The sequence below is a fragment of the Tamandua tetradactyla genome, chromosome 11, assembly GCF_023851605.1.
Source record: "Tamandua tetradactyla isolate mTamTet1 chromosome 11, mTamTet1.pri, whole genome shotgun sequence".
NCBI classification, from domain to species: Eukaryota; Metazoa; Chordata; class Mammalia; order Pilosa; family Myrmecophagidae; genus Tamandua; species Tamandua tetradactyla.
In genome coordinates, this window is record NC_135337.1 from 61,350,128 (window position 1) to 61,378,102 (window position 27,975).

Sequence of the window (27,975 nt, forward strand, 5' to 3'; positions counted from 1 at the left end):
ATGCTGTATTATTAATAACAAAAATAGCGCTGCTCAGGAAGAGGATGCTGGGTTCTACACATTTTTAAATATATACTTTAAATTTTAATCCCTCATATTCTTAAATTTCTTTGAGGTAGTCTAGAAGCCCCTGAATTTGGCCAAATGTAGCATTGTAAGGAGGCCTCTCTTCAGTTTAGCAACTGACTTATTAGGTTACAAAGTATATATAATTTGCCTCCAGGCACCCAACGGTGGTAAGTTAACAAATCACTATAGCCATTAAACTGTCCATTGCATACAGTTTATTTCACTAGACTGCAATTTTATACACAGTATGAAGGGGTTTCCTGATAGCACACATATAGTTTACTTTCTGTACTGCTGAAGAACCAATTGCTTTTTTTTTTTTACATTGTATTGTAATACCCTATCCTTAAAACATTATTCAGTGATTTTTTTTTTCAACTACATATAAATGGACACTTGCCACACGCATACGGTGCAAGAATGTCTTTATAACATATTGGAATCACAAATGTGAATCTAAAATACATCACTGTAATTAGAACACTACTGTAAAATTACAACGCCCCACGTTATATTAGCCAGATTTGATTTATCTCTGCATAAATCAAAGGAGTTTGGTGGAAACTTCTTGGATACCTGGCAGCAGCTTTCAATTATGGTTTTGAAAGAAATCTTTAAGAACCCAAACTTCACAATTTTAAAAGCTTTTCCCCTTATATATTCAATATTTTCAGGATCAAAATGGGACACATTTTGACTGTGAGTTTATAGGGTTCTAAAACAAGGAGAATAATTTCAGCCCTCCCTCACCTGAAAGGCTGGGACTGTAGGTTTTGCAACAATCTAAGAAAAGCATCATATAGGGAGTGGAAATGAGTTATAAAGAAACAAAATTCCTTTAAAACTGTCCTGCACTCCCCTGCCCCTTACCTCTGTCAAACACAGAGCCAGACAACAACATTGCAAACAAAGAGTCGTTTTCATGAAATGACGTTCTAAGGAAGAAGTATGCAAACAGAGTCAGAGAGAAAGATTTCTTCATTTTCCCATTTTGTGGAATGGGGCAGTGAGATTCTATCAGTTAAATAAGAACTAGAATTCCTTAATGAAGGAACCACTTCATTATCACACACAGAACACTAGGGATAACTGCTGAAAACTCATGTGTTTCTTTTTTCTTTTCCCGAGAGTTTGAGAATGTTTGAAAGTTCAATAAATAGTAGAAAAATAATCCTTTACTTAGAAATTTGGAGATGCATCATTCAGAGCTTAACATGAGCTTCCTACAGCAACTGCGGTATCTAGGTACCGCTGCGAAACACAGTGAATCTTGACAGCACACGTGCGTATGAGCATGCCACATTCTCTGTCTCTGGTGGCCCAGATTCTTCTCTCTTCCAGTTAAGGAGAGCCGGACATTTCTGGCTCCGGAACATTCCTCTGGCTCAGCTCAACGAAGGTTCCCAACGTCTCATTTAAAGGTCTCGTCTCTATGTTTGGAGGTCTGCCTTCTTTTCCATTCCATTAGCATTATGGCAGGTTCATTAATCAGGCTTATTTCCCCTCCGTTTCAGAAACCCATTTCCACGAAGGCGATCCTGTGGGTGCTGTCTTGTTTTTAAACACGTCAACAGGCAGGAAGGGAGCGAGGCCACCGGCCGGAGCGCACGCACGCACGCAGGGGCCTGTCGCCGTGGGATTTCTGCCGGCTCTGTGTCCCCTCCTGAGCGTCCCGGCTCCCCCCCGTGGAGGCCAGGAGGCCGTCAGCACTCCGCGTCCACGGTGTGGACAGTCACGGCCGCCTGCAGGTGGTGGCTGTGGGGAAGGGTGGGGTGGTGGAGCCGGTAGTGGTGGAACTTGTGGCTGAGGAGGGCGGCCGTCTGCGGCGGTGTGTCCAGGTCCAAGTCCTCGTCGTGGTTGCCCACGTCCACCCCTGCCGACAAGGGGTCGTTGTTGCACGGGGGGTTTTCACTGTCCTCCTGCGGGCTCATGGTGCTGTAACCTGGAAAACAAACACAACACGTCAGCAGCTGGGATTGTCCAATGCAGGGAGATTTCAGCTGCCACTGACAGGGCACTGGAACGTATTCCTATTTCGTGCTCTCTAGGTGCAAACGTTTGCAGACACTCTGCAGATGGTGAAGTGACTCATTTTTAAAGAGACCTTTAGTTACATGGTTTGTTCTTAGAACGATTACACAAAACATGATCTTTTTAGGTGATATAATGGAAAAGAAAAAAAGAACGACCCTCTCCCTAAACCAACAAAACAACAACTAAAATCACTCTGCATCTCCATCCAGAGATAACCACCGTTGACTGATACATGCGTCTCTCTGGGATACAATCTCTTAAAGAAATCCCCCCAAAACGGAGTTTCAAGGAAGAGACTTAAAGGACTCAGAACAGTTGGGGAAATGGGGGGAGGGGGGAAAGCTGGGCTTCAGGAGGCCTGAACGTTATGCTACAACAGAAACAAAATCCTGCCACCCTTATCTGCACACCTGTCACAGAGCAGGCCCTTCTTTCATGCAATTCCTGCATACCAATGAGGCATATATTTGAATATCTGTTTTATAGGTGAGTGAGGGAAATGATCAGAGGTCAAGGAATTTGTCCAAAGTTCCACTATCTAACTAAACAACACTCACTTCATGGACAGATAAAATACCCACCTCTACTAGCAAAGGAATCACCTATTCTGTGTGAAATCTGGCTCACCTTATTTACAGATTAATTACTTTGAGTATTCTAAGTAATACATGTTTCAAAAGAAAATGCCCTTGTTGATCAAAGATTCCATTCCAGGAGACTTGGCATGTTTTTAAATATTGCAAAAATCTCCTTTAAAATTTTTTTACAGTGACAACTCATTAATATTTCTGCTGCATCTACAGTTAGCATCAATCAGCACTCACCCATGGGTAGTACTAGTTACATGCGTGGCTGCAAAACTGATGTGCTTGCACACAGCAAGCAGGGGGAGTTTATGGTTGCAAATATAGGCTCGGTGCAAAAATACAAATGGCAATTCTCTGTCTTCAAAGAGACATTTCTCAAATGACAGAATTATTTAAAAGTCCGATTCAACAAATATTTATTAGGCACCCACCACACATAAGCACTGAGCTGGGCACTGCAGGATACACCATGATGAAAATAAGATTCCTGTACAAGGAGCTCAAAAGTTAGTGTGAGAATAAAACTAGTACAACAGCTCAATTCAATTATTCATCGATTGAAGACAATTATGGGGCAGGAGGGGGAGATAATGAAACTTGAATAAGAGGTATCGCCCTTCCTTAGTGATTTCACAAATGAGTATAAGACAGGTGTTCGTGGAGCTAGACTTACTCTAAATGCAAATAATAAGTGCTATTCAGAAGAGGGAATGACTGATTCTGTGTGGGAGGTAAGAAAGCCTCATGGAGTAATTAATATTTTAGTTGGGCTCCAACACATGAATAGAAATGAGCCAGAGAACAGCATGGACACATGGAGACATGGACCATCCCTGTACCACGAGAATGAGGGCTAGCAGGTAGCTAAAGGCGTTGACAGGTGGAGAGTGGAAGAGTAATTTGAAATCAGATCACAAAAGCTATGCCAACGAGTAGAAAATGGACAGACATTACAAGGTTTTGAGCAAATCCAAAAAATTGGCATTGATCCTATCTGTGTTTTCTTTTTTTTTTTCACACGGGCAGATACCAGGAATCGAACCTGGGTCTCTGGCATGGCAGGCGAGAACTCTGCCTGCTGAGCCACCGTGGCCTGCCCGATCACATCTGCATTTTAAAAACGTAGATCTGGTGGCAGTTTGGAGGATAAATGGAAGGGAGGAGGGAGAAAAGGAAGTTAGTAGTCTATTGCAACATGTCAGAGAGAGGAAGGAAAACTAGGAGTGGGACTGGGCAGATTTAAAACAGATTTCAGGGGTGGGAACCACAGAAGCTGGTGAGCAGTTGGACGTGAGGGGCCTTGGGGAACGAGGGATGGTTAAACGTGGTCCCATCCTCAAGGGATGACTGGGGAGGGAGTAGGAGGGAGTCTCAGGGAAGACAGAATTTGGTTTTGCAAATCTGTGGGTTCTGCACATGGAAACGCTTAATCAGAAGCTCAGGACTGCAGCCCATGGGAAGCCAGGGCAGAAGAGGCACAGGTCATCCATGTATGTGTTTATCATTCCCGAGAGCCATCTCAGTGCCAGGCATTAAACTAAGGGCAAAACAGACAAAGGGGTAAGATGAAGCCCCAGCTTCTGGGTAGTCCTCAATCAAGAAGCAACTTAGGAGACTTCAGGTGACCTAAGGTGGCCTTGCACCTTAAGAGGCAGAAGGGCTCACTGGGGCAGAAAAGGGGGGCAGGATCTAAAGGCATGGCAGCCTGAAAGATCTGGTCTATGTGGGGACTGGCGAAAAGTCCTGTATCTGGGTGGGGAGAAACGGGAGAGAAGACTGGACAGGAGGGTAAGGCGAGTTCGAGAAGGCTTGCTGAAGCCGAGAGTTAGGATTTAGTGTTGGCCAATGGGGACTGGCAGGAGGGAGGTATCGGGGGATCGGTGGTCTGGGGGTGCACAGCACAGGGTCTGGGGCACATCACTAGAGGAGACGTGGAGGGCCTGACATGGGATGGTAGTAGCATCTGGAAGTGGGCAAACAGCTGGTCAAGTGCATAGCAGATTGGATTTGGTCTTGTACCAAATGGATTTACTGGTGCAGATGCCAGGGGAGTTGACATTCTTGGATAAGGCTGGGGGTTCTAGGTTCAGAGGCTGGGGGAACAGTGACACCATTTACCAAGATTAGGGCAGCAGGCACCACACCACAATAAGTTTCTCAGCTTTGGCAATGCTAAGTCTAGAATTTAAGCCTGTATACTAGATTCTAAAAGCTCAGTTACAAGGTGCTGTGTGTTCTTAAACCATCTTATGCTTATAAAGATAACAAGATGAAAGCAGAAAGCATGATTTTAGCAAAATTTCAGTGTCTATGGTGATTGTTTTTGGCAAACTTTTAGTGTTAGGTTGCCTTCACCTCGCCTCCAAATAACTGAATTGGTGGATGGCTTCCCAATTCTGCTCTTTACAATCATGTATAATGACTGACCATTCATTTCAACATTCATGGGGTTAAATCAAAGCATTCTCTCTGCCCAGCTCAACCTCTCCAGATCCCTTCGTCTTACTATCATGCTTCAAACTTCAGTTTAAACCTCTTCTCCTCTGGGAAGACTTCCCAGCAGACACCCCCTCCCACCCCCAGTCTTGTCTACCCACGCGGGGCCCAGCGTCCCTTCTGCGAGCTCACACAGCCTTCTGTGCACATTGCCTTCTCGGATTTCACCATGTTATCATATAGGCCTGTCTTATCAACCAGCAAATTCTTTCTTCCAGGACAGGGACTTACTTATCTTCGTACGCCCAGTATTTAGCACTATGCCTCTCATGAGAAGACATAACAACAAAAAAATTATAAACTGTATTCCCAAAGCAATGGCATTAATGAATTTTTCAAAAATTATCTGTGGTTTGGTCTGGTCTGGCACTGACCCGTCGCATCTGATAGAGAAGCCATTCCAGGAGTCCTTGGGCCTTGCTCAGAAGCTCTGCCCATCCAGGGACGTTTTGATCGCAGGTTCCTAAAGGCTAACACCGGGGCGATGGCGAGGGTGCGTGGGTGTTTCCGAGGCCAGGTGGAGGTACCCCCCCCCCCTTTCTCCTGCTACTGTGTTCAGCTGAGAACCATGGCACAGGCTCCTCCGAACTAAAACCCTCATGCGGGGCCATTCCGTTTAATTTTCTCAACTGTGCTCCTATTGTTAACCCCTCTCTAACATACTCGGGCTTCTTTTCTCACTCATTTACTAAAACCCGTGGGGCGTGAGCGGAATGCGATGGAGGACAAACACGCGCTCTCAACAAACTGCATGCTTACTCAGTGCCAGGCGGTTCTGCTGTGTGCTGGGAACCTGTGGCCCTCATGGCACTATTTAAAACACAAAGCATAATCCAAAACACTTTGAAAGGGGAACAAAAAATCTTTGCTATATAAAGGTGTATATAGAAAAGTTCCTACAAAGATGATCTCAACAGAGGAAAAGGCTTCAGAGAGAGAGGCTGGGCAGCCATAGAGGACAGAATGCAAGATGAGGCTTTTGCTCGCTTGCCTTCTGCTTCTACACTTAGCTGATGGTTCCTAAGAAAACGCTCTGGGCTGTGAGGACCTGTGGGTCCCTCCGGGGCCAGCTCACCACCTCGTGGCCACAGAGAGTAAGTGCTGGAGAAAATCCACGTACTTCCAGAAAATGGTCCCAGGGTGCGCCACATGCTTTTGACAAGGTTTTCAGGGTCCAGTATTTGCCTTTTGAGGCTTTTGGAATTTGCCAGTATAAAAACAAGGGAGAAAAAAGCCCCCTTCCTGAAGACAAAAAATGTAGCTTAACATATGTCTGCATAAATTGCCTATGGGAAAATAGACAAAAGTATAGATTCATAAGGAACAAGTATTTATTGGTTTTTAACTAAAAAATAAGCCAGCAGATGATTAGATAAAATATATTTTCAAGAGAAATAATGTCTACAGCCGATATATAATTTAAAGTCAATAATAGCAATGGTCTCTAATCTGTTTGTACACGTAACAATTCAAATGCTGGAAAACAAACAATCATCCTAAGAGAGTCCTAACTGGAAATGACAAAAATGATTTGTTTCTTTTAAAAAAGCTTTCTTAATCCAAGCAGTTTCTTTTTTATTAAATTCAAAAATTAAAATGAGATTCATGTGAAATACCAACTCTGCTGGCCACATGAAATATTTCTAAATAAAATTCAGCTGTAAGTTTCTAAGTTTAGCTTGGTAACATCCAGTTTTAAGTCTAGGAAAATCACGACTCAGAGCCATATAGAAGCAGTCTCGTCAGTTTGGTACTCATATACTTACAGATTTTATTCTTTTGAATCTTCTTTTGTCTCAGACCCCAAGCACTCGGATGGAAATATGCTCAGTGGGTAACAAAGAACTGTGATGCCAGTTCAAGAGCCAGCACCACCAGCCCCTTTCCCCACAGGTCTTCCAGGATTTATCTGCAGATAAAATAACCCATTTCTCCCTCTTCTTACTTGCTATGCTCCTTTAAGGACGCTGCCACATCCCACAGTTTATCAGTTATATGATCCTATGCATTTATGTCGAGTTTCCTCCTGGGCTATAAGCCATTTGAGGGCAGGGTGGGTGTGGATGGAGGGAGGACAATATCAAGTTCCTGCCGGCCAAGTTATTTTACTTAATCCTTTCACAAACCTTATGAGCGTGGGCATTGCTCATCCTGTTTTCATTATGTGGAAACTGGGGTACAAAGCAGCTTCACTAAGGTCTCACAACTTGGAAAGATGAGGGAGGTGGGATTCGAGAGTGAGCTCTGCTTGGCTCTGCCTTGCAGAAGTGACACCCGTCCCATCCCTAACTCCCTGTCTACAGAGCCTCGCAAATAGGAGGTGCACGACAGGCACCAAACAGAAGAACACATTGTGTGCAGGAAGCGCGCCGACACAATTAGACTTGATTTCCCAGCTTAACGTGTGTGCACAGCTTAACCTTTTGGTGTCACAGGAACATTAACCGGATGCCACCACTTTCAGTGACCCACGGTATAGGCTGAGGAATATGACAACAGGGCTACTGATTTTGTGGTGCATTTTGGAATTATGGGGAATGTCAATATCTTCTACTTTTGGAGCTGCATTCTGTCTGCATGAGAAACTATTTTTCATTCCTTGGGGATATGAGGGATCCAATTATTGTGAAAAATGAAAGAAACCAAGCCCTTAGCTAGATTCCCTGACTTTCAGATACTGACACTTCACTATTCCCTTTTATCTTCGATATGCCATTTTACTAAGACAATGAGAGAGCTAACCGAACATCGAAAATATCACTCAGAGTTTCAATTTTATATTGATACGATTTCTACTGGAAGAGAGAAAAAAGAAGCTTCAGTATTTGTGCTGAATAAGAAATCATTTCTGTTGAACTTTAATAGCCTCAAACCTGTTTTATTATTCAAAGGAGAAGAGGCAAAGAACTGCCTGGGAGAAGAAATTTATGCAGGTTCAAAGGTTTTTAGAAAAAAAAGCCAGAAAGCCTAAGAAACTAAAAAATTTAAGTTCTGCTCTGACTCTCCATAGAAACCTGAAGTTTTTATTTAGCTGGTGAGAACAACTCAAAGCCCAATTAATAGATGTTAATTTACAAACAGAGTTTTCTTCTTTAGTTTTTCCTGTTTTCCAAAGGGAGCCAGAAATACCTGGCTAATATAAAAGGCAACACTGGCTGCTTTGATAAATATCCACTCCTGCATTTTTTAGCATAGGTGTGGGAGCATACTGTTTGAAGACTTTTTTTTTTTCAGGGTATATGTGGAGAAAGCTGAGTTGGAGAGGCATAAATACATTATTTATGCTTTTTTTTTTTGGTCCTAACAAAAGGAAAAAAAAAGACTGGATTCTGGGAAGAAATATGGATTTCTGGAAAATTAAAGAGCAATCTTGAGAAATAAAAAAGATTTTATAATGACAAGAAAAGCCCTACTGCTCCTGTTGCACCTTCTGCAAGGACAGCGATGCTGCTTAGAGACAAGGATTTCCTTGTGACGATGAACAAGATGGGCCTGGAGAAGGTGAGAAGCCACAGGGCATGGCCAAGTCTTTGGTAGAGCATGTTGACTTCCTCACTCCTTGGCTCACTCAGCAACTGGGGCCTCTTCACAATTTGGCCCCATCCCTGGGCTCAGCTATGGGTGGCTGCTCCTTCCTGAGACTCGTCTAGATGCTTTATACTAAATTCCATGTCCACGTGCCCATATTATCCTTTTATCTTAACTTTTTTTTCCTTTACTTTACCTATATTATCACATTTAATTCTCTCAACAACTCTATGGGGTAAACTTTTTTTTTTCTCTTTTATAAAATCTTTTTTATGAATGGTCAATGTTAAAAATGTGAAACATATGGAAGCCATTGCTTGTGAAGTCATTTGCGTTTTTTAGCTGTAGAGATGCAACATCGAGTTCATTGCTTATTAGAGCAGAGATTTTCTTCCTGGGCTGTATGGTTTGGAGTTTGTTCTCTTTACCAGAGTCATAATAGTGAAATTATAGTATAACTATCCTTTTGTGTCTGGCTTATTTCACTCAGTATTATGTCCTCAAGGTTCATCTGTCTTGTCATGTGCCCCAGGACCTCATTTTGTCTTCCTGCTGCATAATATTCCATCGTATGCATGTACCACATTTTGTTAATCCACATTTCTTGATGGGCATTTGGTATGTTTCCATCTTCTGGCGATTGTGAATAACGCAACTATGAATATCATTGTGCAAATGTCTCTTTGTGTCACTGCTTTCAGCTCTCCTGGGAATATACCTGATGTTGGTATTGCCGGGTCATAGAGAAACTCGATATTCAGTTTCCTAAGGAATCACTAGACTGCCTTCCATAGTGGCTGGACCATTATACATCCCCCCCAGGAGCACATAAGTGTCCCAATTCCTCCACATCCTCTCCACCATTTGTAGTTTCCTGTTTAATAGCAGCCTTTCTTATAGGTGTGAGGTGGCATCTATCGTCTTCATTTGCATTTTCATGAAGCTAATGAAGATGAGCATCTCTTCATCCTTCTACTTTAACTTTTCTTCAGTCACCCCTCAAAGCTCAGTCCAAATGTCGCCCTCAGAGAAGCCCTTCCTGCCCCCCACCCACCCTGCACTGGGCAGGGCCAGCTCGGGGCTGGGGAATACAGAGGACAGCCTCGGCTCTCGTGACCCCCAGGGGCACTGGCTGGGAGGACCCAACCAGCAGCACTGGTAGCTGACCTCAGGGCACAGCGTGACCTCAGGGGAGCCAATGTGCGCTGTGACTGGGTTCCATTTACACTCTGAAAGCCTTAAGGAGGCAAGGCTGCCCAGGAAGCAATGTGCACGCTGGAGGTCCCCTGGCTTATGTCTGGGAATGCAGGGACAGGAGCAGAAGCGCCCCTGGGCTCTTATCCCACGGTGTCACGGCTGGAGTGCGTCCTCTTTGGAACTACGTCAAGCTAATTAGGCACGGGGTGGGGGGTGGGGGGCGCTGTGAGCAGCGGTCCACGGAAGTTCCACTGGGATCCTCGGGTCCTGGAGGGGCGCCAGCACTCACCGTGGTCGCTCTCGGTTCCCGACCGGCCCCAGTAGCGCCGCCTCCTTTCCGGGCTGTGTGCGTGGCGCTCGATGACCGCGGCGATGAACCGCGTGTTGCTGACTGTGGGAGACAGGGTGGGGAGGCTCAGTGGCAGGTCACCATCTCCCAGTACCCCCACGCGCGTGCTCTGAGCGGGCCCAGGCTCACGGTGGGAAGGCTATTCTTTGGAGGACTGGAATAGGCAATTTGAAAAAAAAATTCCGAGGAGCTGGGGAAGCTGGCTTCAGAGCCGTGCAGTGAGAGGGGCTTAATTATGCATTTCCCACTTGCATTAAGGAGCTCTGCTCCAGGCAGCTGAGGGCCACGGAACCTCAATACTAGTGGTATTCTCTTTTGATTAAAAAAAAAAATACAGCCTTTTTTTGTTTCCTGACTTGGATGCACTACGTGAGGGATTTAGAAAATGCATGCCTGAAGATTCCCCTTCTAAAATATTATATTGGAGAGTAATAAGAAGGAAAGGGAAGGGTGAGCAGTTTTATGCCAAAACATTTAATCTGAAAAAACAAACAGCTTCATAAAACCTTGGGAGATATTCTAAAACAAAGTAAACACCTACACATTGATTCCCAAAGAAAAACAGGGGAGAGGAGAGAAACACCTGCCCTGTCAAAGCTTCTTAAATTTTAATACAAGCCTAAAGGACACAAGGAGGAATATTTATTCTGGATTAGCCTCCTGCTGGCCCCGCGGTGCAGCAGCTGGGTACTCACTGATGCCTCTGTCTTCGTGAGTGTCGTCGTCTCTTTCATCTCGGTCGTTCTCCAGGCTGGACATACGCACTGACATCTCTACCCATCGTTGAAAAAGAGAGAAACATGACTATTTAATCAAACAAAATCACCCGCTTTAACACCCTGCTGACTGCCTGTCTGATGGATGGGTGACAGCATTCCATCAAGTATGGTTCCAATCTTAGGGAAAATGAACTGATTCTCAATTTTTTTTTTTAACATAGGTGGGAGCAGGGATCAGAAGTGGGGGAAGAAAAGGTGTGAATGATCAAGGGAGGCACCTGCAATCTGATTTCTGAAGAAAGAGGAGAAAAGGTGTTGACAGAGGCTAACAGATCCTTAGTCCTCTACCAAAGCACCTGAAACAGAAGGAACAGGGCTCAAAAGCACTGCTGCATTTATAAACCGCTGTTACCAAGGCCTAGAAAAGACCAGGCATAAGTGACACTGGTTTACAGTCGGGCTCAGTGCACAGAGAAGCACTCTGTGATTCTCCCTGTTAATAAATGAAGCAATGTTATCTCATGATCCACCTTGAGGATTGTGGCTATAATGGAACATTCCAGAATAAACCTGCTATTTGTGCTGCAAGCATGAACTAAGTGCTTGCCACCTGAATCCAGGGACAAGGATGTGTTAGCCTCATCTCTAGGAAGGCCAAGTCAACCCATCCCTGGGGGCTGCTAGGGAAGGATGGATATGGTCACTGGAAGGCTTCACCCTGCTCAAACAGAGATACACACTAAACACTGTAGGTACTGGAGATACACACTAAACACTGTAGGTACTGAAGATCTAGTTACATTTAATCACCCTGCCCCTGGCTTTGATTGCTCATGCCGTTTTAAGAGATATGATTACTCAAATGTGTGTTCATTCAGTACTGCCCAGTAACAGTTGCAATACAACAGATTTGTGTTCTTGCCAATTGTGACCTAGGGTGTATCTGATTTACCCATCTTTTCTGAACTGTGAGGGTAATACATCTGATCTTCACGAAGACAATTTCCCACTCGGCATCCCAGTTCTCCTGACTGACTTACTCCAAAGGCAGGACACAGGCTAATGTTATGCAAGAAGAAAGAACTTCCAGGGGCTTCTGTGGAGTCCTAACAGCGCTCACAGGACTTAGGCACTAGAGAAGGAGTGGAGTGTAAAGGGGAAGAGCAGGCCTGGGGGACGTGTGAATCGATTCCTCGGAACCTGAGAATGCAGCTCCATTTCTGCAATCCTTAGAGGCTGACACTGACACTGTCCTTCCAGCCTTGAAACAACCCAAGGGAGGCCACTGCCTCCAGGGGCTTTGGGATTCGTTTGGAGCTCACCTTGGGCAGCAAGGGGAGACATATGCTGATGGCTCCGGCGGTGAATCTGATGGCGATAGGCATACACAGCAAGGACCAGCACCATGATACATCCCATAATGCCTCCGGCCACGGGACCCACGGGGGCACTTTTAATCATGTTCAATGTGATAACCTCATCACCTGCGTAAGGTAAACAACCAGGAATCCGCTGTAAATATTTCCCAAGTGTGGGAGGAGACCGGGCTGGCGGCGGGGTGGGGAGGAGTGGTGAGACGGAAAGCAGTAGGGTGGAAAGGGTTTTGGTGAAGATGAGAATGGCTGCTTTAAGCTTGGAATTCCTTGAAGATGACCCACTAGAAAGTGGGAGTGATGGCTTTGTTGGTCCCTGGCACTGAGATTAAATGTTGTTTGTGAAGCAGAGCAAGGGCACAATTGGCAAGGACGGGTAGAACGGGTGAGTGGAGAGGACCACCTAAACGTGCAGCACCCAGTGCTGACAGAGTCCTGGCTCCCTGGGGCATGAGTTATTCTTAGAAGTGAAGAAAACTCACCTAGCACAGAGGTAAGGGCATATGAACCTCTTTGGGGGCCATGTGACTGATCCTCTAGTATAAAAGGCACCAGGAAAAGTAAATGAGTGCTAAATGGATAAAATTTTGAAGTTATAGATTCTCATTAAACAACCATCTGCACCTTTCAGACAGGAAACTGCAGGTGGGCATTAAAGTGATTTCTTAGAGCAAGGTCACTTTGACTATGTCCTCACCTGGTTTGGTAAGAATATGTGAGCTCAATACTCTTCCTTACATAAGAATTTCTTCTTCTGCAAACAAGCTAATATAGAAAGATGTTTAAAAGCAAAGTACTAACTACAGGTCTAAATATAAGACCTGCCGGCTAGCTAGGCTTTACTAGTTGGTGCTAATTCCAAAATGACACCAAGAAAACCTCAGTCTAATGATGCAGCCTGTTTGGCAATATTTTGAGGTCTTGAGGTTAATCCGAGGGGCTCTTCTCCCTACAGAGTCCCTCCCCCAACCCAGCGGCCCCCCTGGGAGCACTGGTCTCTGGCTCCTGCTAACCCCAAGGCTCAAAATGTTGTTTTGTTGCCACAAGACTTCTGCCTTGCAAAATTCCTGAAGGAAGGTTGCAGCAGGAAATAAGATGTGCCATGGTCACTCCATATATAACTGGCCTTGCACTTCTGACAGCTGGGACTCGCATTCAAACAAGCTCCAGAGTTCAAGCATGTGGAAATCAAACCTGGAATTTCTCAGAACAAGCTTCACGGGAATGAACTCCAGGCTTGCAAAGTTTGGCAGGAGAGATGATTGCTTGCTCTCTCTGCACAGAATATGTGGCCAGCTCTGAAGGTAATTATCTGCCTTGGTTTTGTAACCAACAACTACTGACAAAAGAATCGGGAAAGAGGTAGAGGATCATTTTAAGATTTCCATCCTAGCATATAGGAAAGAGAATGTATATACAAGAATTGAACTGTCCTGCATTCTCGAAAAACATACCTATTGCTCCCAGATCATCAATGTAAGGACTCTTGGCTCCCACAATCCCCCCGAAGCATTCCTTCTGGGGTGCACAATAGGATTTGTCCAAGTGAGTCTTTCCATCGCTGTCCACCATGCACCACTCACAGTCCAGCACACCAAAACAGTCCCTGCCAGAAAGATGACACTTTGGGTTCCAGAAAGCATTATGGGGGCAAGGGGGAGAGCATGGAATTCAACATCAGACAGCTCAAGAGCTCCATTACTTAATAGTGCTGTGAACGCCTTTCCTTACAAAATGAGAACAGTAATAGTCTGCAAGGGGAAGGCTGTTTTATGTCCCCCAACAACCTGGAACTGAGATAAATAAAACTACAAAATCCACATATCATGGATCAGTGCCAAATGGACTCAAGGTTGTTCAATCTTGACCTAGCATACCCAAAGGTATGGTCAAATTTCAAAAAATGGAAGAACAAACTGGTCAAATACTAGGTCAGCTGAACATATTTCTCAAGAGGTTTTAGTATAAGTAATTTACCACTATCCAATTGGAGAATGTACGCAGCCTGTCCTAAATTAACTTTGGGCTATTGCATAACATCCGAAATTAATGAATCTGATGCTTAAGTATACACCCAAAGTAGATCTGACTGTCCTGTCTACCCACCCACTCTTTGTTTCATCCAATGGTACCTTGCAGCTATAATAAATCATCAATGTTCACCCACACTGGCCTAGCACAATCACTCTTCCCAGATGGCTTAATTCCAAACACCCAAAGGAGGAGTGCAAAGGGGCAGGGGACACATAATTTTTAGTTTTCAAAACTACCTTGAAGCAAATCTGCTTCCCAAGAAAGGAAACTGGGACCTTCAAAATATCACAGATAGAATGTTTTCTCTTTTCTTGAATTGTAACAAATGTCCCACACTAATGCAAGGTGTTAACAAAAGGATGGCATATGGGAACTCTGTATTTTATGCACCACTTTTCTATAAACCTATGACTTCTCTAATAAAAAAACAAAAACAAACAAAAAACCACAGGTAGACCCTCATCTTCTGGGTTCTGTATTTGGATCCCACTCCACGAGTGCCTGCTTCCTCTCACCCCTGCTCTTTCATACTGTGTCCCCCTCACACTCCTTTTAATTAAAACACACATTTCCCATGCACAGCTAAGGCTACTCACATTAGACACAGATGCAAAATAGCTGTACCTAACTGAAACAGGAAAATCAAATAGCTGGGCAACCTTAAACTAGGTGGATAAAGGCTTCTGGAGATCAGTGTCAGACCTGAAAAACGGATACATCTCTTTAAAACATCGAGATGTAGAATAATATATATTAGCTGGGAATATACTGGCTGCTGGTCACGGCCCTCGGGCTTTACTACAGCAGCCTCTGCAGTGGCCTAGGACACTGGGTGCTGGGTTCTGCTTACCCGCTCTCTAGCCTCTGGCTGCATCTGCTGTTGACACACTGGTGGAGAGCATCCTGCAGGCCAGGGTCGATAGCGGTGTACGTCACTGGCTCCTGGTGGACCTCGCAGCTGGGGTTTCTAGGTAGAAGGCAGGCATGTATGCAGGCAGGCAGGCAGGCATGCAGGGTGGGGCCCACCCGTCTGGGCCGCAGCGCTGTCTGAATGGGCTGCAGGGCAGCTCCGGGGAGGGGCCTGCCCTCGACAGTGGCCAGACAGATCTGTTTTGAATCCTGGCTTTGCCACTGAGCATGAGCTTGGGCCAATTATGTAACCATTCTGGGCTTCAATGTTTTCAACTTTATGTATAATGGAAATAATAACAAAAAAATTATGAAATAATAAACATTCAACCAAATAGGAATGCATAAAACTAAAAGTGAAGGTTAGCTCCCCTCACTCTCCTTTCTAAATTTCACTTTTCGGAGATGAAGGCTATTAATGGTTTAATGATGGTATTTCAGACATTTTTTTCCTGTGCGTTAAACAAACTTATTCATACACATTGTTTTCTTTAAAATTCTCCAGAGCAGATTTACTATAATTTAACCAGTCCTTAAAACTTTTCACTAATCTAAATAATATCGTATTATGTCTGAGCATGGGTATATTTGAATGTGAGAAAAGCACAGATACACTTATCACAGGGTTAATTTGAAAACTGAGTGGCTTCAGGTGTGTCAAGTACCTAACATGGTAGGCACTTAGCAAATGTAATGCTCTCATCTTGTCTTCATATGCAGCACATACATCAGAGCACTTATATTTAAATCTGAAAGCAGACTGCAGATTTTAAGGCACTATGAAGCTTGAAACCTAGCTCACCGAACACTTTCATCATTAGAACAAATCATCTTCCCATCCCCCAACCCAAAATGAATCTATAAATTAGACCCCACAGTATTATTGTTATTATTTTACCGGTTCTCTGCATTGGTGAGGTTGCCAGTGCATTCATTGACCTCTAGAGGGCACTCACAAGGACATTCACATTCATTCTGTTCCATTCTTAAAAACAAAAAGAAAGTTAACATGCAGAGTGTCAGTGACAAACTAAACATTGTACATGCACCAGGGGAAACAAAATATAGAAACCCTGAGTCAGCTATAAGGGATAGAAAAAGGAAGTTATTTAAAAGGGTTAAAAAATAAACAATTGGCCCTAATCCATTGCTCTCTGGTCAAGGAAGCGGCCAACTACACAGCTCTAAATGCTTTTGTTACTGGGATTTTCCTTTCCTCCATGATACACTCAAACACTTTCTATTTGTTTTGCAGATGTCACTTCAAAATGATTGGCATCAGTTAAAATATTAGAGTGGCAAAGAGAGAATATGTCCCACTGAAATTTTACCGGTGACAGTTGAGACAGAGCCGATCCACCATGCTGCAAGCACAGAAGGCAAGAGAGTCGCATGTTTCATTGACAATGCCGACAAACGCGTTGGTCCCCGGGATCCTCGTCAGTCTGTATTTAGAACAGTGGCTGCCATGCACCAGGTTTGTCAAATCCCCCTACAAAACAACCAAAGTGGCAGGCAGCAGTGCAAAGGCTCTGCCCTACCTTCGTGAAACAACCCATCGGCTGAAAATGTAGCTTAAATGAAAACTTTGTGTATTTATTTCTGATTACAAAAGTTTAATATAATAGTTACTGTTTAAAATTCGGAAAGTACAGGAAAATTATTCAAAATCCCATTAGTCAGAGAAAATTCCTGTTTATTCATATTTAATATGTTTTATAAATATTACTTATTCTATCTTTTATTTATGCTTATATGGATACACATTTTTATAGTTTTTTTGAAACTTGCTTTTTCTTTAATCCCATAGCAATATACCATAAAAATGAAAACAACTTCAAGGAGAGCAGGAAATACAACTTTCATGTAAAGAAGAGTTTAAAATGAATTCAAAAGCAAACCTGTTCAACCAGAAAATACAATTTCCCCCTCCTGGATAACAACGCTTCTTCCAGAATAATAAGATTCTTTGCAAACCAAAACTTTTTCAAGAAGCCAGTATTCTGTTTCCAGAATATTTAAACAATTCAAGCAAAGCAAGTATCCTTTCCTTCATTCTATAACAAGGAAATGGCACGGCCAATTTCTTGAAATGCCAACTCTGTCTACCATATTGGAAAAGCAAAGATTCAAAAGCAGTATTACAAAGTTGTCACAGTCATTTTTCTGTGTGTCTCACATATACTAGGGCAAATTATTTAGCCCCATGCAGGTTTCCATGTCCTTCAGTCCTTGTATATGAGTTGTGAAGACAAGCTGAATTCTGGGAACTATAACACTGAATGCATGGGTTATTTTAAGATCCAGACAAATTTCTGACTGCCTGGAAGATGTCCACCTCTACAATATAAGCAATATTATAGGCTTATCATTCTGTCAACTCCAATATGCAGGAATGTTCCAATTCCATTTTGGGATGACTTAGGCTATTGAGAAATTATTCTAATTCCTATTGAACTAAAATCTGCCTTTCTGAAAAATTTCTACCCAAATATCCTGGCTTTTTCTGTTGAAGAGATTCATAAACCAATGTATAAATGATAGAGAGAAGTTACACATAAGTCACACTTGCATATGACAACCTTCCTGGCAGCTTTTCTGAGAACACTCCAGTTGTCATGCCTCCTTTAAAGAGAGTGCTGTTCACATGGTATGGGGCATGGACAGGATAATAATTATTTCTCTTGCTTTAAATACAACATGATATTAATACATTCATTTAAAAAAAACTCTTCTCTTCCAGCAGACAATTGCTTTTGCAATTGCTTTCTGGAGACTAAATTAAGGATTTTCAATTTACCCCAATATATTTTTTTTGGGTGCATGGTCTGGGAATCGAACCTGGGTCTCCTGAATGGAAATCAATACATTTTTAAATTAATTTTTAATTACATGTATAATGATATGACTGCAACTCTGAAAAGAAAAGAACTTACTTTCTGTGAATAACCTGAATCCTGTTTCTGTCCATTCCCCATTTTAGGACAGCATACAAATTAATAAGAATGCTCTTAAGATCTTTAACCACACCAAGGAACTCAAATCATACAGAATATTCTGAGGTAGAAAAGAAATCATTTTCAGATGATCTGTATGAGAGTTCCCATCTTAACAGCATGGCATATGAGGACTGATCTAATCTGGTGTCAGGAATTTAAGGAGACAGTGATCTCTAGAAGACAGGAAGAGAGGAACACATGGTGCCACATATATTTATACAAGACTGTGGGAACAGACTTCAATAGACATTTCAAAGGGCTTAGACTGGTGACTCTTTAAACAAACTAAACCAAAACAAAATACCAAGCATGAGACCTTAAACCATTCATTGCTGTACTCTCAGATTTATATTCCACAACTATACTTTATATTCAGCGTTATATTCCGCAATTGGGGAGCTGGGCCAAAGTCTTGTCCAGTCCCAGCATTCTGTAATTCTAAGGCAATAAAATAGCCAGGAATCGTGTTCAGGCACTAACTATTATTCTGTTTCAAGTTCAGAGTAGGCTGGGAAACAAGAGGGCTAAGGAGTCAACTTACCACAAGGCTAGTGTTGAATTTATAAAACCTCTGGACTGTTCTGTCACTGAAGCTGTTGCACAGGTTCTTCTTTACGAAGTTGGGGTGGTTCAGGATGTCATTTGCTACCAGGGGTTCCTAACAAGGCCAAACAGGACAGAAGACAGTTGCCATGTAACGAATTGCAGGCTGCTGGAAAACCGAGCTATCGGCGCCCCAACAAATACCTTGTGGGTGATGTGCTGCTGTTCCACAGGTGCATGTCCTTTGGGGTCAATGAGGGTTGGATGTGCCACCAGATAACCCCTGTCCTCCATTATGAAGCACCTGTGCCAAAACAAGTGACACTCCTCATTCCCATGAACCGTTCTGCTATACTTTCAGGGGGTACTACTTATCTTGCTAGCCCTGAAACAAACTGCATTTGTCTCAGGTTCTCAATAAATATTCAGTGAAACAATGAACAGATGCTGGTGGAAAGGTACAGACATGTTACTCTCGAGGTGGTGGGTCACCTGGGACACAGGTTAAGGTGAGAGTTGCACCTGACACTGAGGTCACTCACAGCCTCATATAGAATGTGCCCACCCAGCCCAATTATGGTGGGTTTGGAGATCTTTTGCAAGACATTCTAAGTGGGAAGTTTGTTCCAGTTTTTTTGGTGGAGATTAGATTGAAGCCTTTGTCTGAGCCTGAAGGAAGTGGACTTGAGTATTTATAGGCACGAACTTTAAGTAAACCATAGTTTCTTCTTGTTGATGATAAACATACCCAAAATACAACATTTGGGGACACAGAAAATACATATTTGATGGAAACATTAAATAAGTAAAGCTAGAACAGCCTTAATCAAGACTGCATTCTGCTTTATTTTACTCTACATTAGTGCTATCAGTTTGTCCTGAAACCTGCATTTCCCATTAAGGACCAATGTAAAAATGCAGTGGTATGAGGCATGGACCTGAGATTGAGTTAAGAAAGCTATTTTTAAAAGCTGCCTGCAATAAATCAAGGGAAAGCCCTTGCTTTGATCAAACACGTTCTTTTGAAATTCAGGAGGCGAGGATTTTTAGTTCCATGAGCCTCTCTTTCCTGGGAAATGTAAAAGGAGCAGTCCAAGCATCTGAAAATTTCACAATGACTTTGGTTTAATAACTAAGTCAACATGAAAACTACTAACCAACAGTACCCTTTGGTCTTTCTAGTACCAAGGATATAGGAAATCTCTAATTCCTAACATATTTGGAAATGAGAGCTTTTGGTACATTCTGTGCCATGGTTACTCTCTGTTGTTAGGAGCTGAGTCTGTTGGTCTAAATCATAAACAGCAAGCTTCTTAGAAAAAGGACAGAAAAGAAGAATAAAAATCTTCTTAATAGAACACCCAGGCCATGGACTCAACTTCTGGTCCTGACTGTGACTCTATGGTTGCCAGTCAATTAGAGGTATCTAATGTATTTTGCCTTATATTTTGGCAGCCAGAAGGAAAACGATGTCTCTAAAGGGCTTACCTTATTTTGTTGCCACCATCCTGGTTACAAACTGGTAATAAGTCCATCAGAACCTTGTAGAAGTATCTAAGTGTGAAGTCAATGCCCATCACAGCCACCGTGTGCCCGGAAGACAGCTGTGTACTTTAGGTGAAAAAGAGCAACGAAATAAGAGGCATTTCTCATTCAAAGGTAAAAGCTAAGTTCAATCACAAGGATATAATATGGTATCAGAAACACATTCCCTCTGTTTCTCAACACTTCCATTTCTACGAAAAAAGATAACTATGTGACTGATTTAACATAACATAGAGATATCAAAAGAGAAAACTTTAAGACTAAGAAGTATATATATATATATTTTAAGGCAGGACTTTCTAAGAAAGACTGGCCCAAAATAAGGGCGGCTATGGAATATGGCTAATCCTCTAACACTGTGTCCAGAGAGGAGGTGTCCAGAGAGGAGCTGGACCATCTTTTGGCAAGGACATGGGGTAGTGGTGGTGATGGGGGGAGGGAGGGTTGGAGATGGACGGCCAGCTTGGTTCCTTTCAACAAATCTCAATTGACAAGGAATCTGAGTAAAGTCTAATTATCTCCTTTATTTTAGAGATAAGGAAAACAAGCTCTCCTATGGTTAACTGACAGGTAAAAAGTCACCCCAAACTTAGTAGGAACAATGTCTAGTCTAGATTTCTTTCCATGACCCTAAACCTGGCTTTACGTAAAGTACAGCTCATATTGAAGAACAAGACTCTCTTGGTTTAAAGGCTAGTGCTTTCTCCATTCTACGACGCTACGCTCATAGGAGGGATGATGTCAAGGAGAGAGAGTTGGGCAATACCACATGGTATTCACTTTTTGGCTCTGGAATCAAACATTCTAGGTTAAATCCTGGCCTAGCTGGCTTCTACCTATGTGGCCCCTGGAGATTACTTAACTTTTCTAAGCTTCAGTTTTCTCATTTGAAAATGGGGATTATAACAGTACCTGCCTCATAAGACTGTTATTGGCATTAAATGAGATGGTGAGTTTATAGTGCTTAACAAGGCACCTAACATATAGGAGATTCCCAATAACAGGAAGTCACTTAAAGAAAATAGAAAAGTGAAAGCTTACAGCTCAGGCCTGGGTTAAGAAAGAACTTACTATTTTTTCACAGAAAACAGATTCTAAGAAATTTACCCAATAAGAAACTTTCTAAGAGCCAAAGCATTACCATGCTCCTGATTTCTTTATAACAATACTAAAGAAAAAAACCTGCCATTGGAAAAAAAGAAAACTTTTAAACAGTAGTTGGAAAGCTCAGAAGAAAATTCTCAAAGTAAAATCCTCTTTTGGACAATCAGGACATGTCTTTGTAGTGAAACCAGATTTGCTACTTTAGACAACTGCCCCCTTCTGATTACAACGGCATTGATATTAACCTAGCAACACTAGATAAGGAACCATGATCCATAACAAAATCTCTATCAGAGCTATGCTATTTAAGCTGGAGGCAGTGGTGTAGAGGAGGTTATGATATGCACACCTCTGAGATGCTACTGACTCATAAGAGCCCACTTTTGCTACTGAAGTAACTTAAATTCTACTCTGGAAGAAATCCAAGCACATAGGAGTTGTGCTGAGGTATTAGTCAAAAGAAATGTAAACCTCTCTTGATTGTCCAGGAGGGGGTGTTGAGTCCAAATAATAGTCATCATCACGATAACACTAATAGCTTCCATTTCCGTACATTCTACAACGTATACTTCAGTAAGCATTTGAATGTGTCTCAATTATTTCTCACAGCAACATTAAAAAACATATCATTTCTAGAAAACTGAAACTTGGGGAGATTATTTGGCCAAGACCACGTAAAAAATTAAACTCAATGTCTCTAACTCCAAAGCATATACTCTTTCTTAAAAATGCAACTTTACTGAGATATATTTACAATTCAACCAAAGTATATAATCAGTGGCTCACAGTATCACCATATAGTTGTACATTCATCACCACAATCAATTTTAGAACATTTTCATTACTCAACAACAAAAAAACAAAATAAAAGAACACCCAAAACATCCTATACCCCTTTTATCCTCCCTATTATCTATTTATTTAGCCTTTATTTTCTTGCTCATCTGCCTAATACACTGGATAAAGGGAGTGTCAGTCACAAGATTTTCACACTCAACAGTCAAATGATAAAAGCTATACAGTTACATAATCATCATCAAGAATCAAGTCTATTGAATTACAGTTCAAGATCTCAGGTATTTTCTTCTAGCTTTGTACTACATTAGAAACTAACAAGGGGTATCAATATACTACATAAGAATAACCTCCAGAATGACCTCTCAACTCTATTTGAAATTGCTTAGCCACTGAAACTTTATTTTATTCTATTTCTTTCCCCATTTTGGTCAAGAAAGCATTCTGGTTCCCAATGCCAGGGCCCAACTCAGTCCTGGGAGTCATGTCCCACGTTGCCAGGGAGATTTACACCTTTGGGAGTAGGTTTAGCTTCTCCTTTGCAGAAATAGGTTTTATAAGGGCAAGCTTCAAGTTTATGGGCTTGATTTATTAAATTGGGAGTCCCTAATGCTTGTGAAAATATCAGGAATTCCCTAAGTGGGGAAGTTTAATATTTCCACATTTTTCTCCAGTCCCTCAAGAGGACTTTACAAATACTTTTTTATTTTCTGCCTAAGATACTCTAGTATGTATTGGGGTATTACATTAGTATTACATTAACCTGTTCAGAATAACAAGATCTCATTTCCTATTCTAGGTTCCAAGTAAATATGTTGCAGAGTATAGATTTTTTTTTTTTCGGTGCATGGTCTGGGACTTGAACCCAGGTCTCCCTCATGGAAGGGAAAGTATATACTCTTAATCACTAGGTTATATTGCCTTCTTAGATGTGCATGGCTTTCAAGAATGATCATACAATTTTGTTCATCCTATTTAATTTCTGTTAAAGAAGTCAGAAAGAAATTCTAGTTCTTATTTTGTAAATGAAAAAGAATTAGGCTTAGAATGATTAAAATACTTAGAATAAAATTGATCATCTTTCATTTGTGGTTTAGAGACCAGTACCCAGACCTAGCACTTTCTATGTTACTACAGCCGGTACAACAGGAAGTACAATTCAAGTTTTCTGGAGCCATTAATTTTGTTTCTAAATTGCTCCTGTATGACTGCCACCTGCTCCCATATGATCCACAATGAATACTGCCCATGTACGCATACTGTTCATATTTTTACCTGCATTCTAGAAATAAACATTATTACCACAGCAACTCATAAAAAATACCATAGAAAAAAATTATGTACACAGTACAAATCTACATACATGGTAAAACACACCAAGCTATTTGCAGGAATTTTGTGAGATTTTCCACCAAGCACTCATCTGACCAGTACTTTAATCAATGATGCTACTTCATCTTCTCTGCCACCATTATCATTCTCCCAAGAATGCAAGCAAAGAATTTCAAGTCACTAATAATGCTCATGAAGAGTCATAACTTAATTACCATGAGTAACTGAAAAGTGAGTGCTGAGTTGCAAAAGGCGGCAGGAAAAGGGCTGGAGGTCTAACTCCTCTCTGTTTTCCTAAGTTCCTCCCCAAACTATCAGCCAAACCACTTCTGTAAACCAAGGGTTAATGGCAGGCAGTGCTTCATGAGAGGTCGAACATTAGCTTAAGTTCTCTCTTCTGCTCTGTTAAAATGCCAGAATTTTAAACCTTAATGGCATAATAATAAAAACAACTGCCAATTATTTGGGACTCAACACTGTCAAGTATAATGCTTCTCACCATTTCAGCAAGGGCATTATTACCTCTGTTTGACATATGAGGCTCAGAGAGGTGAATCATGATAATAATAAAGAATATTTAAAGTTTATTGAGCCCTTACCACATGACAGGCATTGTTCTAAGAGTTTACATATACTATTTAATTTAATCCTTAAAATAACCCTTTGAGATAATCCTGTTATCCTATTATCCTTCTTTCATAGGTGAAGAAACCAAAGCAAAACCAAACTGCTTATCTACTTTTTCACAGTAGAATGAGAATTTAGGAGAAGGTAGGCTCACAAGCTGGCCAATCACTTGCAATCATTTAAAAACAAAGTAACTTTGGAAAGCATATCAATTAATACATCCACAAAGCCACTGAACTTTGGTTGAGCACCAGAAGAGAGATTGTTGACTTGCATTCTAAACTATGTCAGATGAAAAGTGCACGGCTTTAAATAATAAAATCACACTTCGCTATGAAAAATGTTCAAATTACCAGGTCCAATGGGACTGTACATTGAATAGGCAAGAGCAAGATATTGATTCCAGGGAATATGCACTCAGTGAATCACTGGTGGACAGGATCTAGGATTTAAACTGCCACCCCTCAGTCAATTCCCAAACTTGAAGAGCTAAAATAGGTTAAATATACTATATTAAGCAACCAAGATGGGATTTGAACCCAGATCTTTCTAACCTGAAAGCTCATCATATTTCCACATTGCTTCATTTGGACTAACACAATGCATGTAAATAAACCAAATCAAAACTCTTCCACCTATCCAAACTCCAACAAACCATGTGTACACACATACGTGAGTGTAAGAATCCACTTGTTTCCTCCGGCCCGCTCCCCTCCCCCCAAAATAAAACACTGCATAGAAGGGAAAGCCAATGGTTCATGACGATGAGTTGTCAGATGAGGGGAGTATGCTAGGACACCTAAAGACTAACACAAGACCTCACGTGGGTTTTTTCCCCACTGTAACATCTTCAAGACCCTGGTCAAAGACCAAGGTGACTGCTGTCCCCTCACAGAAACAACCTTCAATCACTTATACACAATTAATAAATATGGGAGGGATGACAAGTCTCACTATTCAGACATTGGTAGGTATGTGCCCAACAGATGGTCTGTTAATGAAAAAATTGAAGAGATTTGTTCTAAATGAGTATTTACTTATTTATATGTAAAATATTACAATATGGGAACAGCTGACAGAGCCAAACAGATACCATGCCCCATAAAGAAATCAACATTTGGCTGGCTGCAGGAAATCACTTTCCATGGAAATATGGTTGTGATACTGAAATTCTATATACTTCTGCTTCCCAATTCTTACTCCCAATAAACCTGACCTAGAGAAATCCTACTGAACGTCAGTCATTTGATATATAATGAGCAGTGCTGGATAGCGTTAAGCTAAGCAAGAAAGGTTGTCTCCTATAAACATTAAGGTCTCGTTACAGATAAATGTTAAAAGACAGTCTCTCTTGGTTGCTAGGGAGAAACAGCTATTTGTATAAGGAAGGGATTAAAACAAGGTGTGTGACTTACCCTTCCACCCAAAACTTGATTGACATTTTTAGCTTCTTGGCTAAAAAGAAATCTCAAGAGGAGGAAGACTTCCTCTAAACATATTTACAAGGATATTGATGTTTTATGGCATTTTAGAAAATCAATTTTCAAGGAGCTTTTCTTAGTTTTTAAGAGACAGTGCAAGGACAAAGAAAAGAAAACTACAAAACTCCTATATAATCAAGTGTTAGAACCAAATAAAAGAGGTAATACATTTGATGTCTTGGTACTTTATTCCTTCACTAAAAATGTTCTTTCATTTGGAAAGACACTCTCTGGCAATGATACTTTTTTGGTTCCTATGGCTTTCTCTTCCATCAGTTTAAGGCTGGCATTTTTACAACAAACTGCTTTATTGCATCTGATGGCTACCAAGAACAGGACTAAGAGCCTTTTATTGACTCAACTCACTTGATAACAGTGAAGTAGATGTATTATCCCCATTTTACAGACATCAGGAGGAAGCTCGGGGAATCCAAGGTCACACAGCTAGAGAAGACATTCAACCCCCAACTTGCATAACATCAAAGGACAGGTTTTTGCCACTAATCCTTGGTGTTTACTAATCTATTCAAATTTTCAAAATATCCTTCATATGTCAAGAAATGATTGAAACGTTGGTTAAATCATTACCTGGATGAATGAATTGTATGGCTGATGGTTACGACATAGCCAGCTCCTCCAACATCTAAGTAAGGGCCAGTCAAAGAAATCAACCCTGGATTAGCTACTGCATGCAGATACCTAATGGACGCCAAAGAAAGTCATGTTATTTTAATGTCAAAGACAGCTTTTGACTATAAAAACATTTATTATAAATTCTGTTCATGCTACATTAAAGTTCAAGGATGCTTATCTTTTATTTCTGACTTTGTACCAATAGAAGAATCTGAAATTTCCCCTTTTTAAAACAGGCACTGAACTCAGTACCTCTCTGAGCTTACTATAAGATCTATCATGCAAATGTTTTAGAGACTAAAATAAAGAAAGAATTACTGAAGGAAGTATAAAGAAATTCCGTTTGGCACATAAAAATGTACCTGATAAGGGTGGGGGACAGACAATAAGAAAAGCCAACTCATGAATTACTCAGTCGCTAGGCAGCATGAGACTAAAAATTCTGCTTTTATACTGAAATCACCCCCTTGTTCTACCACCTGGTTAGCTTTTGTTTTTGAAAATCAGAGTAAAAATAAAGCAAGAAGTAAAAGGACATTTTTGAGTTTACATGTGTTCATTTTTCATAGGTTATATATAAGTGAGCTATAACTTCATACTATAATCATGTGCAGTGAAATTAGTATATCTACTCTGCACACGTTGTACAAGGTAGGAATCCATCGAATCACCAGAAACTGAAAAGGCCAAGAAGAAAGCATTTGGGACTCAAAATTTCAATGAAGAGATGAAAACATTGTAGAGAGGAAACTCACAAAGCTGTTCTTAATGCTACATAGAAAAAATAAAGATTGAAAAAACACGTTTTCACCTCCATGAAAGTATCTCTCTTAATGTGATTGCTTGAGATTGCTGTGTTGTATGGACTTCTGTCTCTCCAGGATTTGGGGGGAATGTTTAATAATGGAAGCCCCTAAAACTCACCATTGTCTCCTAGTGGGATCAAATGCTTTGTCCATGAGGGAACCGGGATAAATTCTGAGGACGCCATTGGGTGTTGCTATGTAACGGCGGACAATGTAAGTATTCAGGCTACTCATTTCCATTTGTGTCATCCATTCATCTGTGACGTGGCTGGTAGCCATTACTTCATTTCTGACAGAGAACTGGGAAACAAAGGAAGACATAGCAGGGATCCTTTAAGGCTTACACGAAAAGAGAGTGGGCTGCTGGCAGGGCCTCCCAAAGCTCTCTTGCAGAGAAGCCAAGCCCAATTACTTCTTAAAAATCTTTCCATAGCAGATGGATGCAGCCAAAGTTGGTGAAAACAAAAGCTTACTGAAATACAGTCGGTTGATGGGTGATAACTCAATTGTTCATCTTAGCAAGGTTTTCTCAGTTTAAGAGGAAAAGGCCTATGGCAAAGGGCATTCAAACACAAACACAGAACAAAACGAAACAAAACAAAACCCTAGCTATACCTTTGCTCCTTAAGCCTCATCATCTTTATCTCAACAGACAGCAGGGGTACTTCGCTTCTTTCCCCTGGGAAAAACGAGGCTGGGAAAGTTTCACTGGTCTCTAAATCATCCCCTTCTATGCTGGGAATCCCCAGCGCATCCTGGTCTGAAAGAGGTCCTTCATGGGGGCCCACATGGCCTCTTAATCCACCACAAGGGCC

At 41.6% G+C, this 27,975-nt stretch overlaps 1 protein-coding gene across 2 annotated transcripts in view; it reads right to left on the reverse strand.

The window, feature by feature from the left end:
• Positions 1 to 261: 261 nt before the first annotated feature.
• Positions 262 to 27,975, reverse strand: part of CACHD1 (cache domain containing 1) — a 222,435-nt gene continuing 194,721 nt past the window's right edge. For both annotated transcript variants that reach the window (XM_077120712.1, XM_077120713.1), the window contains exons 15-27: positions 27,279 to 27,460; positions 26,310 to 26,420; positions 20,326 to 20,448; positions 19,042 to 19,141; positions 18,836 to 18,952; positions 16,627 to 16,787; positions 16,194 to 16,280; positions 15,237 to 15,353; positions 13,807 to 13,958; positions 12,302 to 12,463; positions 10,956 to 11,033; positions 10,201 to 10,302; positions 262 to 2,011 (exon numbers count right to left, since the gene is read on the reverse strand). In XM_077120712.1, coding sequence (XP_076976827.1) covers positions 1,773 to 2,011; positions 10,201 to 10,302; positions 10,956 to 11,033; positions 12,302 to 12,463; positions 13,807 to 13,958; positions 15,237 to 15,353; positions 16,194 to 16,280; positions 16,627 to 16,787; positions 18,836 to 18,952; positions 19,042 to 19,141; positions 20,326 to 20,448; positions 26,310 to 26,420; positions 27,279 to 27,460 — 1,731 coding nt within the window. In that variant the 3' untranslated portion in view covers positions 262 to 1,772. The remainder of the gene's footprint in view (positions 2,012 to 10,200; positions 10,303 to 10,955; positions 11,034 to 12,301; positions 12,464 to 13,806; positions 13,959 to 15,236; positions 15,354 to 16,193; positions 16,281 to 16,626; positions 16,788 to 18,835; positions 18,953 to 19,041; positions 19,142 to 20,325; positions 20,449 to 26,309; positions 26,421 to 27,278; positions 27,461 to 27,975) is intronic.